This window comes from Moschus berezovskii, chromosome 8 (genome assembly GCF_049115385.1).
Source record: "Moschus berezovskii isolate FMDL1 chromosome 8, NW_MosBer_1.0, whole genome shotgun sequence".
Lineage (NCBI taxonomy): Eukaryota > Metazoa > Chordata > Mammalia > Artiodactyla > Moschidae > Moschus > Moschus berezovskii.
In genome coordinates, this window is record NC_142467.1 from 65,771,759 (window position 1) to 65,787,165 (window position 15,407).

The 15,407-nt window shown below is 46.2% G+C and overlaps 1 protein-coding gene across 1 annotated transcript in view; it reads right to left on the minus strand.

Moving 5' to 3' along the window:
• Positions 1 to 209: 209 nt before the first annotated feature.
• CATSPER3 (cation channel sperm associated 3) overlaps positions 210 to 15,407 on the minus strand; it is a 36,031-nt gene continuing 20,833 nt past the window's right edge. The window contains exons 3-8 of the mRNA XM_088838651.1: positions 5,975 to 6,214; positions 4,014 to 4,196; positions 2,862 to 3,002; positions 2,403 to 2,522; positions 1,163 to 1,320; positions 210 to 315 (exon numbers count right to left, since the gene is read on the minus strand). Of these exons, the coding sequence (XP_088694777.1) occupies positions 210 to 315; positions 1,163 to 1,320; positions 2,403 to 2,522; positions 2,862 to 3,002; positions 4,014 to 4,196; positions 5,975 to 6,214 (948 nt within the window). The remainder of the gene's footprint in view (positions 316 to 1,162; positions 1,321 to 2,402; positions 2,523 to 2,861; positions 3,003 to 4,013; positions 4,197 to 5,974; positions 6,215 to 15,407) is intronic.

Sequence of the window (15,407 nt, forward strand, 5' to 3'; positions counted from 1 at the left end):
CTCTCCCCACTCCCCATTCCCAAGGCCTCGCTGTGTCATGTGAGGAGGAATCAGACTTCATGGGCACAGACTCGGGTCAGCTCTCAAAGGTGGACAGATGTCATGATCACAGCAGCAGCCACACAGAGGTCAGCTCAGAAAACATGTGTTTAATGGGGGGGGCAGGTCACAGACCGTGAGGCCCACAGTGGCTGGGTGCCCACATCCAGCTACTTCTCATTGACCTTCTCCGAGGACTGGGACTGCTTCTTCTGGGGCAAGTCTTCAAGCATGAGGCTTAGCACGTGCACGATCTCGTAGTACAGCTCCTGAAGCCTGGGAATGGAGGAGGAGGGCCTTAGCTCACAGTGAGCTCCGCTCCACCTGGCTCTGCCCACTGCACGCTCACACCTGCATGTCCACCGTACCTGGCAGGTGTGGGTAGGGAAAGAGCACAGACCTGAGAACCAGACTGGGCTGGGTGGGAAGGCCAGGTCGGCCAGGCTCCCTGGGCTCCAGGAGGAAGTTATCTCACTGCCCATGTTAGGTTTGAGACAGCGAACTCCTGGGCTCTGAGTGAGGGGACTGCCTGAGGGCTGCCTGGACACTGCCAGATCCACCCTTGGGCCAACACGGGGCATTCCTAGACTCCCTCCAGTCTGCAGAGCCCTCCAGGGGGCTTTTGCTGAGACATCAGGCTAACTGTGCCCCTCTTCTTCCTGCAGGCATGGCCGGTGTGACCCCAGCTAACTCAAACTGAGCACAGCCCCGGGCCTCACCCACACTGCTTTCCTAGTGTCAGTCCTTCCTGTGGCAGGCAGGAAAGGAGCCCAGTCACAAAGCCCAGTGACAAAGACTTGGCCAGAGTCACACAGGAAGCAGTAACAGAGCCAGGTCAGGAGCTTCAGCTTCTGACTTGCAGCCAGAGGTCTTTCCTCTGCCCCCCTGAGAAGGGCTTGGTGAGGTGCTCTTGGAGAATCAAAGGAAGCAATGTTTAAAAACAGGTCAGTTTTTTAAACTGAGGAGGGCCAGTGGGCAGTGTTCCCCCCTCAGCCACAGGCCTGCCCATACAGCAGCCCAGCCCCTGCACACCCCCCAAGAAGGACCTGGCTCTGCCTTCCCTACACACCAGCCAGCACCCCACCAGGGCCCGTGGGCCAGGGTCAGTGGGGCTGGGACTGACTTGTAGATGGTAGCATCCTGGTTGTCCAGGGTGGACAAGTAGATGTCAATGAAGGGCAGGCTAGTGCCAAAATCATCCAAGACCATGGGGTCAGTGTGCCGCAAGGTCTTCTTAAACTTCTCCACCAGTTCAGTGAAACTCTTGTGGTCAAGATCTTTCTAGAGAGAGGAGCATAAACAGAGCAAGATGACGAGAACTTTGCTACACAATGACCCGGGGACCCTCCACAAGGAGCACAGGCAGAGGCCTGACCCTCACCCCCAGATGAGTCCTGAGTACAAGCACAGGTCACCCCAACCCCTTCTGGGCCTGGACCCCCTGACTGGGGTCACCTGGTGAGCCACTATACCTGACATGAGGACAACTGACCTGGCATGAGGACAGGTGACAGGGAAGGAACTGGGATAGCCTGAGCACGGCTCAGCATTTCACCCTGTTGTGGACAAGTCTCAGGCACACAAAACAGGGGGACATCTCCACCTCTGAGAGGAGGCTGCGGAGAGAGGCACTGGCCTCATGGGGGAGAAAGGGATAGTGGTTCAGGACCTGGCTGGGCACTTCAGGCAGCTCAGAGGACTTCAGCCCTCGCAACTGTATCATGCTTGACAGAAAATCTCCAGCCCGTTGAGCTCATTCTTGTTCCAGTTTAGAAAAACTGAGGTTAGTAACATCTGTCAGGGCCTCTGTGACCTCCCCAGCTCAGCGAACGGGAATAGAGCCTGCCTGGCACCCAGTGAATCCTCGGGAACAAGACTGCTCCAGGCCAAAGGCCCAGCAATGGAGTTTTGCCCATGAAGGAGGGAAATGTTAGCACTTCCCTCGTGGCTCAGATGGTAAAGAATCTCCTGTAATGCAGGAGACCTGGGTTCAATCCCTGGGTCAAGAAGATTCCCTAGAGAAGGAAATGTCAACCCAGTCCAGTATGCTTGCCTGGGAAATCCCATGGACAGAGGAGCCTGGTGGGCCATAGTCCATGGCCCAGCAATGGAGTGTTGCCCATGAAGGAGGGAAATAGTATAATCACAACACTCAACACTTGAAGAGGTCCAGAGAAAATACAAAAAGGTAGAGAACCCAGTCTGACTCTGAAAACTAGAGAGGGGTGGGCAGCCGACTCTCCAAGTGCACAGATGCCTAAGGCCACCCGCCCTCCACCCCGGCCCCCAGGCCCGTCTTCCTGACCATTCCTTCAGCCCTGACTGTCCCTCTGCTTGTCTGCCTGCCCACGGAGACAGCCTACCTGGGTCTGCATCAGCTTGCTGACCTCTTCCTGCTGCCGCTTCAAAATCACCTGCTTCTCTTCCATGAGGTTCATGTGTCTCTCCAGCATCAGCTCCCGCTCAAACTTTTTGATGGAGTCCTAGAGGGTAGGAGAATGGAGCTAAGATGCAGGGCTCTCCCTGTGCACTAGCCCCACTTCCCCTCTTCCCCACTCTCCCTCTGCCACTCAGGCCCCTCAGCAGGAGGATCCTCACAGGGCCAGCCCCCAACTCAAGCTGCCACTGCAGCTGCAATAACCTCCCAAATACCTGTCCTGCTGGCCACCATCATGAGGGAGGGCTCAGGGAGAAGGGTTGCGCCGGCACAGAGACGGGCCCCCCCTCCCTTCCACTTCCGGATCGAGATGGCTCAGAGATGATCAACCTGCCACACTTAACCAACACCACCACCCCCCCAGTCCTTACAAGCGCCACCTCACCTCAGTGTGGATGATCATCACACCCACAAACATGCTGAGGAAGACAAAGGAGGCAAGCAAGATAAAGATGATGGTGAACGAACGGCTCAGAATCAAATTCCGGGCATCCAGCTGCTCCTGCAGGTCTGTCCAGCCATCGACCTGCTCAGGCAGGGCAAGTGCCAAGACTCAGAGGGGCAGGCCTCCTGCTCACCTGCCCTAGGGGAGCCCTGGCCCTACTGAGGAACAGGCTGGTTCTTCTTCCACATCAGCCCCTCCACATCATACGCCCTAATCCACCAACTCCAGTGCATACAGGCTGGCCTGGAGATGCAGGGCACCACTGGGTGTGGGCAATTCTGGCCAACGTGCCCTAAGGGCCCTTTTCCAAAAGGCCTTCCATCCTTCCCCAAGAGACACTGCCTCTCTGCCAGGCCCTCCTTTGGAAAAGACCTCAATCTTGCCAGAACCCAATAGAATCCAGACTTTGAGACTCAGGTTGTGCAGACTTATTCTGCATGGATTTGTGACAGCCTATTCCCCAAAAGGCTTTGTGATATGGGTTTTCCTTCTGAATTACACTTCAATTAGGATGAATTATCTTTTGAGAAATTTTGAAAAGTTTTACCACCCTGTGGGGCAAATAGGAATGCTGTAAGGAGTCACACGGAGAAGGCAATGGCAAGCCACTCCAGTACTATTGCCTAGAAAATCCCATGGATGGAGGAGCCTGGTAGGCTGCAGTCCGTGGGGTCGCTAAGGGTCGGACACGACTGAGTGACTTCACTTTCACTTTTCACTTTCCACTTTCACACATTGGAGAAGGAAATGGCAACCCACTCCGGTGTTCTTGCCTGGAGAATCCCAGGGACGGGGGAGCCTGGTGGGCTTCCGTCTATGGGGTCACACAGAGTCGGACACGACTGAAGTGACTTAGCAGCAGCAGCAAGGAGTCACAAGATTAGAGTCAGTGATGGACTCTTGGCCAGGGTGCTGGCCTATGCCTAGTCCTGGGAGGCCATTCCTCAGCTTCCCCCCAACCCCAGCTGAGTGTCTGAGTGTGGGAAAGACCCCAAGTGAGGTTCAGCATGTCCACACACTCACACCAGCAGCCAGTCCCCTTTCAAGGCCCCTGCCCACCCCCACCCCCGCCACTACTCCCAAACATGGTACCGTGGCCAAGCTGAAGAGGGTGAAGAAGGCCAAAGCCAGGTTCCCCCAGTTATTCATGTCGCCCCCCTCTGGAAGTCCAAACAGGCAGAAGCCCAGGATGGCGAAGATGTACATCAGGACGAAGAATAGGATGAGCACGGAGGCCACGGTGTAGGCTGTCTGCCCCACAGCAGTGATGAGTGTCTGCAAGGCAGAGGCACAAAGGCTAGGTCAGGCTGCTGGCCAGGCTGGGCTCAGAGGACAGCGGTTCAGCCTGTCCCAACCACAGCTGCCCCAGTATCTGGTGCCTTGCCTAGCACATGGTAGATGCTCCATAAATGGCTGAATAAACGAATGGGAACAGTGTCCAGATTGAGGGCTGGAGCAATCTAACAGTGGTTCACCAGTGCAAGGCCTCCATGCTCAGTCACCCATGGGGGGATCACCCGTGCTGCCCCAGGGTTGGAGTAGTCGCCCCATCAGCACCCCTGAGTACTCTACTTGAACCCAGCCTGCCTCTGTTCATCCCAGGGTATCCTGCTCCTGCTCCTCAGCTGAAGGCCAGCCCTGAATGCTCTTCCAGGTCCAGGAAGAGCAGGGGAGCCACCTTGGAAACAGGAATGAAGAGGGCTCAGAGGAATGGGGCTTCCCAGGTTTTCTGGGCCCCATCTCACAGGCATGTCTTCATCTTGTGATCTCAGTCTTCGTCCATGACATGGGTGTTGGTCTTAACTTCCATGCCTCATCGTTCATTCTCCCTGCCCTGGAGTCTTGGATATACATGTTCAGCTACCTAGATCTGTCCCTGATACCTTGTCAAGTTAGGGAGATATTCCTATTTCAAGATGCAGGATCAGAAGCTCAGAGAAGCAAAATGCCTCATCCACAGTCACACTGTGATATACCAGCAGGGCTGGAACCCACTGTCCAGCCCCTTGCATTGTGACACCATTGTCAACTGCAAAAATTCTTTTTTCTAAGTCAAGAAACTATTAACATAGAAAAGGAGATACTGGTAGAGCTAGGACCCACGACAGTGAAGTTCTGACAGTTTGAGGTAAAGTGTGAAGCAGAGAGACAGCCAAGGAGCACTGGGGCTGTCCTGCATGCTGACCAGTCTGGCAGCTGCCTGCAGGAATAAATGCCTACCCCACACCTCCCTCCTCTCCTTGGAGAAAGAAAACCGGTGTTTGGGGATTAATTCCAAAAGAACTGAGATGTTAAAAAAAAAAAAAACTGTCCCCACTCCTGCAAGAGAAACAGAACTTCTTTCCCAAGATTGTTAAGACTAAAGAGGTAAGAACTCACGAAGAACGCGGCAGTGGGACGCAGTGTGCAGGTGAGGTCTGCATGGTCAAATAGGTTCAAACAAGTCCCTTCCTGGAGAAGCGTGGGCACTGAGCAGAGTCAGGGCAAACACACTGAGTCCAGGACGAACGCCTGAGGGCATGCTTGGGGCACCTCTAAAGTGTGCTCTGACACCACTGAGCCAAGTAAAGACTGGCCACCATGTGACCCCTCAGCAGGAGCAGGACTTCCAGAGCTTACTGAACAAGTCATGAGACCCTCCCCTCAAGAGAAGCTGCAGACTTTCAGTTTTCTGGGGGAAGACGTGAGTGGCCAGAGCCATCAAAGAGCTGGAGACTCCTGGGCACATACTCCAAAGGGTCTGGACCATAAGAAAATCAGTCACTCTGCAGCACGGGAGAGAGGGTAATATAGGATGGGCTCAAGTCAGAACAACTTTCAAAGCTCAGCTCCAGTATCTAACTGCTGAGTGACCGTGAGTCTCAGTTTCTTCATCTGTAAAACGGAGCTAACACCTTTCCTAGAATCATTTGAGGGTGAAAAGAGATAAAACAGGTAAAGACCAACCTCCCACACAAGAGGACTCAATCACCGTAGGAGAGAAGCAGAAGTACTATTTCATCAGGGGCCCTATCGCCTGCATTCGCAGAGCCACAGTGCTCCATGCCACTCACCCGGATGCCGCGGCTGTAGGTGATAAGCTTGAGGATGCGCAGGGACTGCACACCATCGGCGATGTTGAGGTAGGGGTAGTGCTTGCCCTTGATCTTGCGGAGACTGTAGGGGATGAAGATGATGATGATGATGACTACATCGAGCAGGTTGTAGCCATCCTTCCAGTAGTTGATGGGGTCCACATAGAGCTTCATGCAGAACTCAGAGCTATAGATGGACACAAAGATGAGCTCTGAGACCTGCAGGGGTGGCAAGGGTGGGAAAGTCAGACCAAGCTGCACACCTTCCCCCGCCTGGGCCAGCCGATGAGGGGTGTGTGTTGGCAGGGGGAGGATGCTCCTAAGTCAGCCACAGGACAGAGAAACCCAGGCAGAGTCCTGGGCACACAGTAGACACAGCGTGCCTGATTCCCTTCTCCTTCTGGGTCTTCCCTACCCTGTGGCCCTGACCCAGAGAGCTTGGGAATGATTGACCGTCAGAATGACTATCGAGGCCCAGTGGGAAGTATACATCAGGCAACACGGAAGGAAGGTTCCCAGAGAGAAGATTCCAAGAGGCTTCTGGCCAACTTTAATAACCAGATGAACAGAGATGAACTACTCACACATCTATTTATATTTACTCTATTATCACACTTACTTAAAATCAGTTAACTAATCTGCTTCTGAAGAATATTCTGCTTATTTTCAACTGTTACACCTTATGAAACAACCTTATTCAAATTCTTCTTATGTATGAACAATTCCAGGAGATTTGATTTTACCAAAAGGCACTTTTTGAGGCATTTAAGGTTTCTCTTATTGTCAATGCATTCATTCACTGAGGAAGCATTGATTAAGCATCTATCGCATGCCAAGTGCTGTTTCAGGTATAAGGAAACACAACATAATGTCCAGCCCTATGAAACTGACAGTCTAGTAGGAGAGACAGAAATGAAGGTTTAGATAAATACATATATACCATCACACAAGGAAAGTGACACAGCCACAAGGGAGAAAGGGACTGGTCAGGTGGGGAGGGGCGGTCATGACAGCTACTTAGAAAAGGTGCAGAGCGGAGGCGTTGCTAAAGCCAGGAATGCAGCCATAGTAAAATCCAGGAGAATACTTCCTGGGGGTGCGTACAAGCGTCCTAAAGTGAGAAAGGAACAGCAAAGCCAGAGTGGCTAGTACAGAGAGGGGCGAGCAGAGCAGGAGATGAAGTTGGAGAGGCCAGCTGTGTAGGGAGGGCCTGGCAGTCCTGGGGAAGGCTGTGAACTTTAACCTCAGCCTTGGAGCTTGAGCAAGGGAGTGATGTGAACTGATTTGCATTTTGAAGAGATCTCCATGGAAATGAGAGTGTGGGGAAACTGGCGGGAATAGCGACTGGGAGGCAAGTTAGGAAGGAGGGGATAGATAGTAGAAAAATTGATTTTAGCATCCCTCAGGCGAGAGACTGGGTTAGACTGCAATGGACTCGGGGACAGCGTGGGGCTGAAGAGAAGAGGACAGATTCCGAGGTATTCTGTAAGCAGCGATGACAGGACTTTCTGATGGACTCAGAGGTGTACAGGGATGTACAGAAGGCAAGGAAGATTCCTCACACAGAGCAACTGGGTAAATGCTGATGCCTTTAACTGAGATGAGTTTGCAGTGGGGTGAAGGGGGTCTAGAAAGAGTTTCTAGAGGGAAATAGAAAAGGTTCTGAGATACACCACCTTTTCAATATGTCAGATGCTATCACTGGAAATCATAGCTCAAGCCACAACTATCCATTTGGATTACATTAGGGCCGCTGGTGGTGTTATTTGTCCTGTACACTTATATTTGTGCTCTCCACACGGCAACCATTTATAGACACTTTTATGTTTGTTAACTATAATGAAACATTTAGATACACAAAAAGATGTAAAAGAATAATATAATGAACAACCAGATACTACCATTTAGCTTAAGAAATAAAATATATTACCATTACAGGCAGAACCTCACATTGATCAAATCCCCTTCCCTTTCCACAAAAGTAAGCCTATTTCAAATCTGGAGTATGCCTCGCTCATATATTTTATACTTTTCGCACATATGTATCCCTAAAAGTGCATGGTATGGTTCTGCATCTTTCATACACTACATAAATTGCATATAAAGTATCCTTTGGGAAATTTTTTTATTTAAAATTATAAGATTCATCCATGTTGATATATGTAAACCTAGTTTAGAGTATTCCTACTATTTAGCAATTCCACTTATGAAAATATTGTAATTTTTTTTATCCAGTTACCCACTGGGTGATATTCAGCTTCTTTGTAATTTTTTACTACTGCCAAGAGTATAAAAGCACAAAAAGTTTGAGCAAAAATACAGGGACTTTTAAAAAGCAGACTTGAGGTCCTATGCCCCTGGGCCCTCCTCTCAGCCAGTTCATAGGCAAGCTGGTTGGGAGTACAGTGTCCTCGAACCTATGAATAGATCCTCCGTGCCCCTAGGGACTCCTGCCCACACCACAGCCAGTTCTGAGCACCCCTTGGGCTCCCAGCTGCTGGAGCACCCAAAAAGGAATTCTCCTGTTTACTAAGATTCTACTGTGCCTGGTGATTCTGATCTGCCTCAATCGGTGATTGAATGATATTTACTACTATCTTATTTATCATCTATGTGTATTACCCGAGATATAGATTACCAACTGGCCTTGAAGCGATTTCTTCCAGACCCTCATAGTAGTCACCCTCTACCTGATCACCTGTCTTGTTGTCCTTGTTGAGAGGAAATCACTCTAAAATCATCACAGGGTAACTGGATCTAATCATGAGTGACTATGCGGCTATAATGCCCATGTGACCTTCCCCTTGTGACAGCAAGACACAGCAGCCCCACTAACCCTGTAGAATGCCGGGTGTAGGTAAATTTCTTTCATTTCTCTCTGAAACCTGCAAATAACACCTCCATCTAAATAACTGCCTGCCCCTACGACACCCCCAGCCAACTCACAGCCCCATGTTTAATTGTATGCACATTTTCCTCTGTTACAACCTAGGAGTAGAATTACCTGACTGTAGAATATGAGCATCTTCAGCTTCACTGATTATTGCCAAATTGTATTCTGAAGCAGTTATACCAACTTACTTTACTATCAACAATGGTCCTTTTTTTTACATCCTTACCAACACTTCCTACTGTTGGACTTCTTAATTTTTCTTAATCTGATGAAGTGATATCTTATTTTTCATTTTGTCATTCCTCTAATTATTCATAAAGTTGGGCATCTTTTTATGTGTTTACTGAACTGCCTGTTCCTAATTTGTCCCCCAATTTTTTGCTGGATTGTCTTTTGCTTCTTGATTTGAAAGAAAATATATCCACATACTTTGAATCCTAATCCTTTACCTGTTACATGCATTTCAAATAGCTGCTCCTACACTGACTTATCTTTTCACCTCTTTAATGATCTTCTGATGAACACAAGTTTAAAGTTTTAATTGAATCAAATTAACCAAACTTTTTCTTCATTGCTTATATATTTTGTACCTTAAGATTCCTTTCCCTCCTGAGATCATATAAATCTTCCATATTTTCTTTTAAACATTTTGAATTTTTACTTTTCAAGTTAGGTCTTAAGCTGTGTATGCTGGAAGGCAGAGATCCAACTGGAGTGTTTTCCTCCATAGGTACTGTTTAATGAAGAAACTGTCTTCCACCACTCATTTGTAGCGACGTCTGACAGGGGCCAGGTTTTCATCCAAGCCAGGTCTGATTCTGAGTACTCTGTCCTGTTCCACTGGTCTATATGTCTGTCTGTGTTGTTTCCTCATGCACTGTCACCCTGCTTAGTTACTAACAGGCCTTACAGAAGGACTTGTAGAAAGACTTCTCCCCTTTTCACTTTCAAAACCATCTTGGTTTTCCTTTCTTTCATTCTTTCATCTAAATTTTAGCATTGGCTTTTGGCAACGCATAAGAAGTCCTGCCAGATTTCTTATTGGAATTGCACTGATATTATATAGTTTAACCAGGGGAGACTGCATCTTGAAGACACTGAGTCTTTCTATGCATGATCTAATATATCCTTCCATTTCTCTATATCTTCTTTAATAACTTTTATATATTTCTTTCTCCTTAAAAATCTCACAATACTTTTATAAGGTTTACCTCTAACATTTTCTGTATCTAATAAGAAGCGCTGTGTCTTTTGTTGCTGACATATTAAATATATTTTATTAATCATCAGTTCAGTTCAGTTCAGTCGCTCAGTCATGTCCGACTCTCCGCGACCCCATGAATCACAGCACGCCAGGCCTCCCTGTCCATCACCAACTCCCGGAGTTCACTCAAACTCAGGTCCACAGAGTCGGTGATGCCATCCAGCCATTTCATTCTCTGTCGTCCCCTTCTCCTCCTGCCCCCAACCTTTCCCAGCATCAGAGTCTTTTCCAGTGAGTCAACTTGTCGCATGAGGTGGCCAAAGTATTGCAGTTTCAGCTTTAGCATCAGTCCTTCCAATGAACACCCAGGATCGATCTCCCTTAGAATGGACTGGTTGGATCTCCTTGCAGTACAAGGGACTCTCAAGAGTCTTCTCCAACACCACAGTTCAAAAGCATCAATTCTTCGGCGATCAGCTTTCTTCACAGTCCAACTCTCACATCCATACATGACCACGGGAAAAACCATAGCCTTGACTAGACGGACCTTGGTTGGCAAAGTAATGTCTCTGCTTTTTAATATATTATCAAGGTTGGTCATAACTTTCCTTCCAAGGAGTAAGCGTCTTTTAATTTCATGGCTGCAATCAGCATCTGCAGTGATTTTGGAGCCCAAAAAAACAAAGTCTGACACTGTTTCCACTGTTTTTCCATCTATTTCCCACGAAGTGATGGGACCAGAAGCCATGATCTTTGTTTTCTGAATGTTGAGCTTCAAGCCAACCTTTTCATTCTCCTCTTTCACTTTCATCAAGAGGCTTTTGAGTTCCTCTTCACTTTCTGCCATAAGGGTAGTGTCATATGAATATCTGAGGTTATTGATATTTCTCCCAGCAATCTTGATTCCAGCTTGTGCTTCTTCCAGCCCAGCGTTCCTCATGATGTACTCTGCATAGAAGTTAAATAAGCAAGGTGACAATATACAGCCTTGACGCACCCCTTTTCCTATTTGGAACCAGTCTGTTGTTCCATGTACAGTTCTGACTGTTGCTTCCTGACCTGCATACAGGTTTCTCAAGAGGCAGGTCAGGTGGTCTGGTATTCCCATCTCTTTCAGAATTTTCCACAGTTTATTGTGATCCACACAGTCAAAAGCTTTGGCATAGTCAATGAAGCAGAAATAGATGCTCTTCTGGAACTCTCTTGCTTTCTCCATGATCCAGCGGATGTTGGCAATTTGATCTCTGGTGCCTCTGCCTTTTCTAATCATATATCTACCAAATTTTCTGGGCTTTATTTTTTATTAACTTATTAATTGTATTAACTTTATAGTTAGTTCAGATTCCTGAGGGATTTCTATGCAGAAATCATAATACCTGTGAATAATTACAGTCTTTTAAAACTTTCTAATTCTTAACTTTTTTATTCCTTTTCCTTGTATTATACATTGGCTAAGACACTGATACAAATCTTGTCAAGAATAACTGGACTACAGCTTTAAAAAAATACTGTTACAATTTCACCATTGAATGTGAACTTTGATGTAGGTTTTTCATAGGTACTCTCAATTACTTTAAAACAAATCCTTTCTATCCCTAGCTTGGTAAATTTTTATCATGAAAGATACTCAAGATAAACTGTTTTCTGCATCTCTTAAAGTGATTTTATTGGACTTCTCTTTTAGTATTTTAAGCTAGTTAATAAAATACCTAGATTTTTCTAATACTTGCATTCCTGGAAAAGCCCAACTTGGCAATGCTATATATATTACCTTCTTCATATATTTTTAAAACTTCAGTTTCCTAATATTCTGTTTGGGATTATAATGTCCAAGTTCATGATATTGGGCATAATTTTCCTTTTTCATTTTGTCATTGTGTAGTTTTGGCACGAAGGTTATAGTAAGTCATCCCTTAGTATTCCCACGGGACTGGTTCCAGGACTATCCCACAGACACCAAACTCCACGGATGCTCAAGTCCCTTATAAGATACGGCATGGTATTTGCATACAAGCTACACATATCCTCCCCGTATACTTTAAAACATTTTTATACTACTTACATTGTTGTTGTTCAGTCGCTAAGCTGTGTCTGACTCTGCTACCCTATGGACTGCAGCACTCCAGGCTCTCCTGCCCTTCACTTTTCAGAGTTTGCTCAAACTCATGTCCATTGAGTCAGTGATCCTATCCAACCGTCTCATCCTATGTTACACTTTCTCCTTTTGCTTGCAATCTTTCCCAGTATCAAGAGTCTTTTCAAATGAGTCGGCTCTTCCCAGAAGGTGGAAAAAGTATTACAGCTTCAGCATCAGTCCTTCCACTGAATATTCAGGGTTGACTAGGATTAACTGGTTTGATCTTCCTGCAGTCCAAGGGTCTCTCAAGAGTCTTCTCCAGCACCACAGTTCAAAAGCATCAATTCTTCGGCGCTCAGACTTCATTATGTTCCAACTCTCTCATCTGTACATGACTACTGGAAAAACCATACCTGGAACTTTGTCAGCAAAATGATATCTCTGCTTTTGAATACACTGTCTAGGTTTGTCATAGCTTTCCTTCCAAGGAACAGATCAGTTCGGTCACTCAGTCATGTCTGACTCTTTGCAACGCAATGGACTGCAACACAACAAGCCTCCCTGTCCATCACCAACTCCCAGAGCTTGCTCAAACTCATGTCCATCGAGTCAATGATGCCATCCAACCATCTCATCCTCTGTCATCCCCTTCTCCTCTTGCTTCAATCCTTCCCAGCATCAGGGTCTTTTCCAATGAGTGAGTTCTTCGTACCAAGTGGCCAAAATATTGGAGCTTCAGCTTGAGCATCAGTCCTTCCAATGAATATTCAGGACTGATTTTCTTTAGGATAGACTGATTAGATCTCCTTGCAGTCCAAGGGAGTCTCAAGAGCCTTCTCCAACACCACAGTTCAAAAGCATCAATTTTTTGGCACTCAACTTTCTTTATAGTCCAACTCTCACATCCATACATGACCACTGGAAAAACCATAGCCTTGACAAGACAGACCTTTGTTGGCAAAGTAATGTCTCTGCTTTTTAATATGCTGTCTAGGTTGGTCATAGTTTTTCTTCCAAGGAACAAGTGTCTTTTATTCTTGGCTGCAGTCACCATCTGCAGTGATTTTGGAGCCCCCCAATATAAAGTCTCTCACTGCTTCCATTGTCTCCCCATCTATTTGCCATGAAGTAATAGGATCAGATGTCATGATCTTAATTCTTGAATGTTGAGTTTTAAGCCAACTTCTTCACTCTCCTCTTTCAATTTCATCAAGAGGCTCTTTAGTTCTTCTTCGCTTTCTACCATAAGAGTGGTGTCATCTGCGTATCTGAGGTTATTGATATTTTTCCAGGCAATCTTGATTCCAGCTTGTGCTTCATCCAGCCCAGCATTTCGCATGATGTATTCTGCATATAAGTTAAATAAGCAGGGTGACAATATACAGCTTTGATGTACTCCTTTCCCAATTTGGAACCAGTCTGTTGTTCCATTTCCAGTTCTAACTATTGCTTCCTGACCTGCATACAGATTTCTCAGGAGGCAGGTCAGGTGGTCTGGTATTTCCTTTTCTTGAAGAATTTTCCACAGTTTGTTGTGATCCACACAGTCAAAGGCTCTGATGTAGTCAATAAAGCAGAAACAGATGTTTTTTCTGGAACTCTCTTGCTTTTTCAATGATCCAGTGGATGTTTGCAATTCGATCTCTGGTTCCTCTGCCTTTTCTAAAACCACCTTGAACATCTGGAAGTTCATGGTTCATATACTGCTAAAGTCTGGCTTAGAGAATTTTGAGCATTATTTTACTAGCATGTAAGAGGAGTACAATTGTGCGGTAGTTTGAACATTCTTTGGCATTGCCTTTGGGATTGGAATGAAAACTGATCTTTTCTAGTCCTGTGGCCACAGATGAGTTTTCCAAATTTGCTTTCATACTGAGTGAAGTACTTTAACAGCATCATCTTTTAGGATTTGAAATAGCTCAACTGGAATTCTATCACCTCCTCTAGCTTTGTTCATAGTGATGCTTCCTAAGGCCTACTTGACTTCACATTCCAGGATGTCTGGCTCTAGGTGAGTGATCACACCATCGTGGTTATCTGGATCGTTAAAATCTTTTTTGTATAGTTCTTCAATGTATTCTTGCCACCTCTTCTTAATGTCTTCTGCTTCTGTTAGGTCTAAACCATTTCCGTCCTTTTTTGTGCCCATCTTTGCATGAAATGCTCCCTTTTTCTTAAAGAGATCTCTAATTTTTCCCATTCTATTTTTTTCCTCTATTTCTTTGCATTGATCACTGAGGAAGGCTTTCCTATGTCTCCTTGCTATTCTTTTAAGTGAAGTTGCTCAGTCGTGTCCGACTCTTTGTGACCCCATGGCCTATACAGTTGCATTCAGATGGGTATCTTTCCTTTTCTCCTTTGCCTTTTGCTTCTCTTCTTTTCTCACCTGTTTGTAAGGCCTCCTCAGACAACGATTTTGCCTTTTTGCATTTCTTTTTCTTGGGGATGGTCTTGATCACTGCCTCCTGTACAATGTCACAAACCTCCGTCCATAGTCCTTCAGGCACTGTCTATCAGATCTAATCCCTTGAATCTATGTGTCACTTCCACTAATCATAATGGATTTGATTTAGGTCATATCTGAATGGTCTAATGGTTTTCCCTTCTTTCTTCAATTTAAGTCTGAATTTGGCAACAAGAAGTTCATGATCTGAGCTACAGTCAGCTCCCAGTCTTGTTTTTGCTGACTATATAGAGCTTCTCCATCTTTGGCTGCAAAGGATATAATCAATCTGATTTCAGTATTCTTGGCAAAATTCTGTTAGCTTTTACCCTGCTTCATTTTGTACTCCAAGGCCAAATTTGTCCAGGTCTCTCTTGACTTCCTACTTTTGCATTCCAGTCCCCTAAGATGAAAAGGACATCTTTTTGGGGGTGTTAGTTCTAGAAGGTCTTATAGGTCTTCATAGAACCATTCACCTTCAGCTTCTTCAGCATTACCAGTTGGGGCATAGACTTGGATTACCATGATATTGAATGGTTTTCCTTAGAAATGAACAGAGATCATTCCGTCATTTTTGAGATTGCACCTAAGTACTGCATTTTGGACTCTTTTGTTGACTATGATGGCTACTCCATTTTTTCTAAGGGATTCTTGCCCACAGTAGTGGATATAATGGTCATCTGAGTTAAATCCACCCATTCCAGTCCATTTTAGTTCACTGATTCCTAAAATGTCGATGTTCACTCTTGTCACCTCCTGTTTCACTACCTCCAATTTACCTTGATTCATGAACCT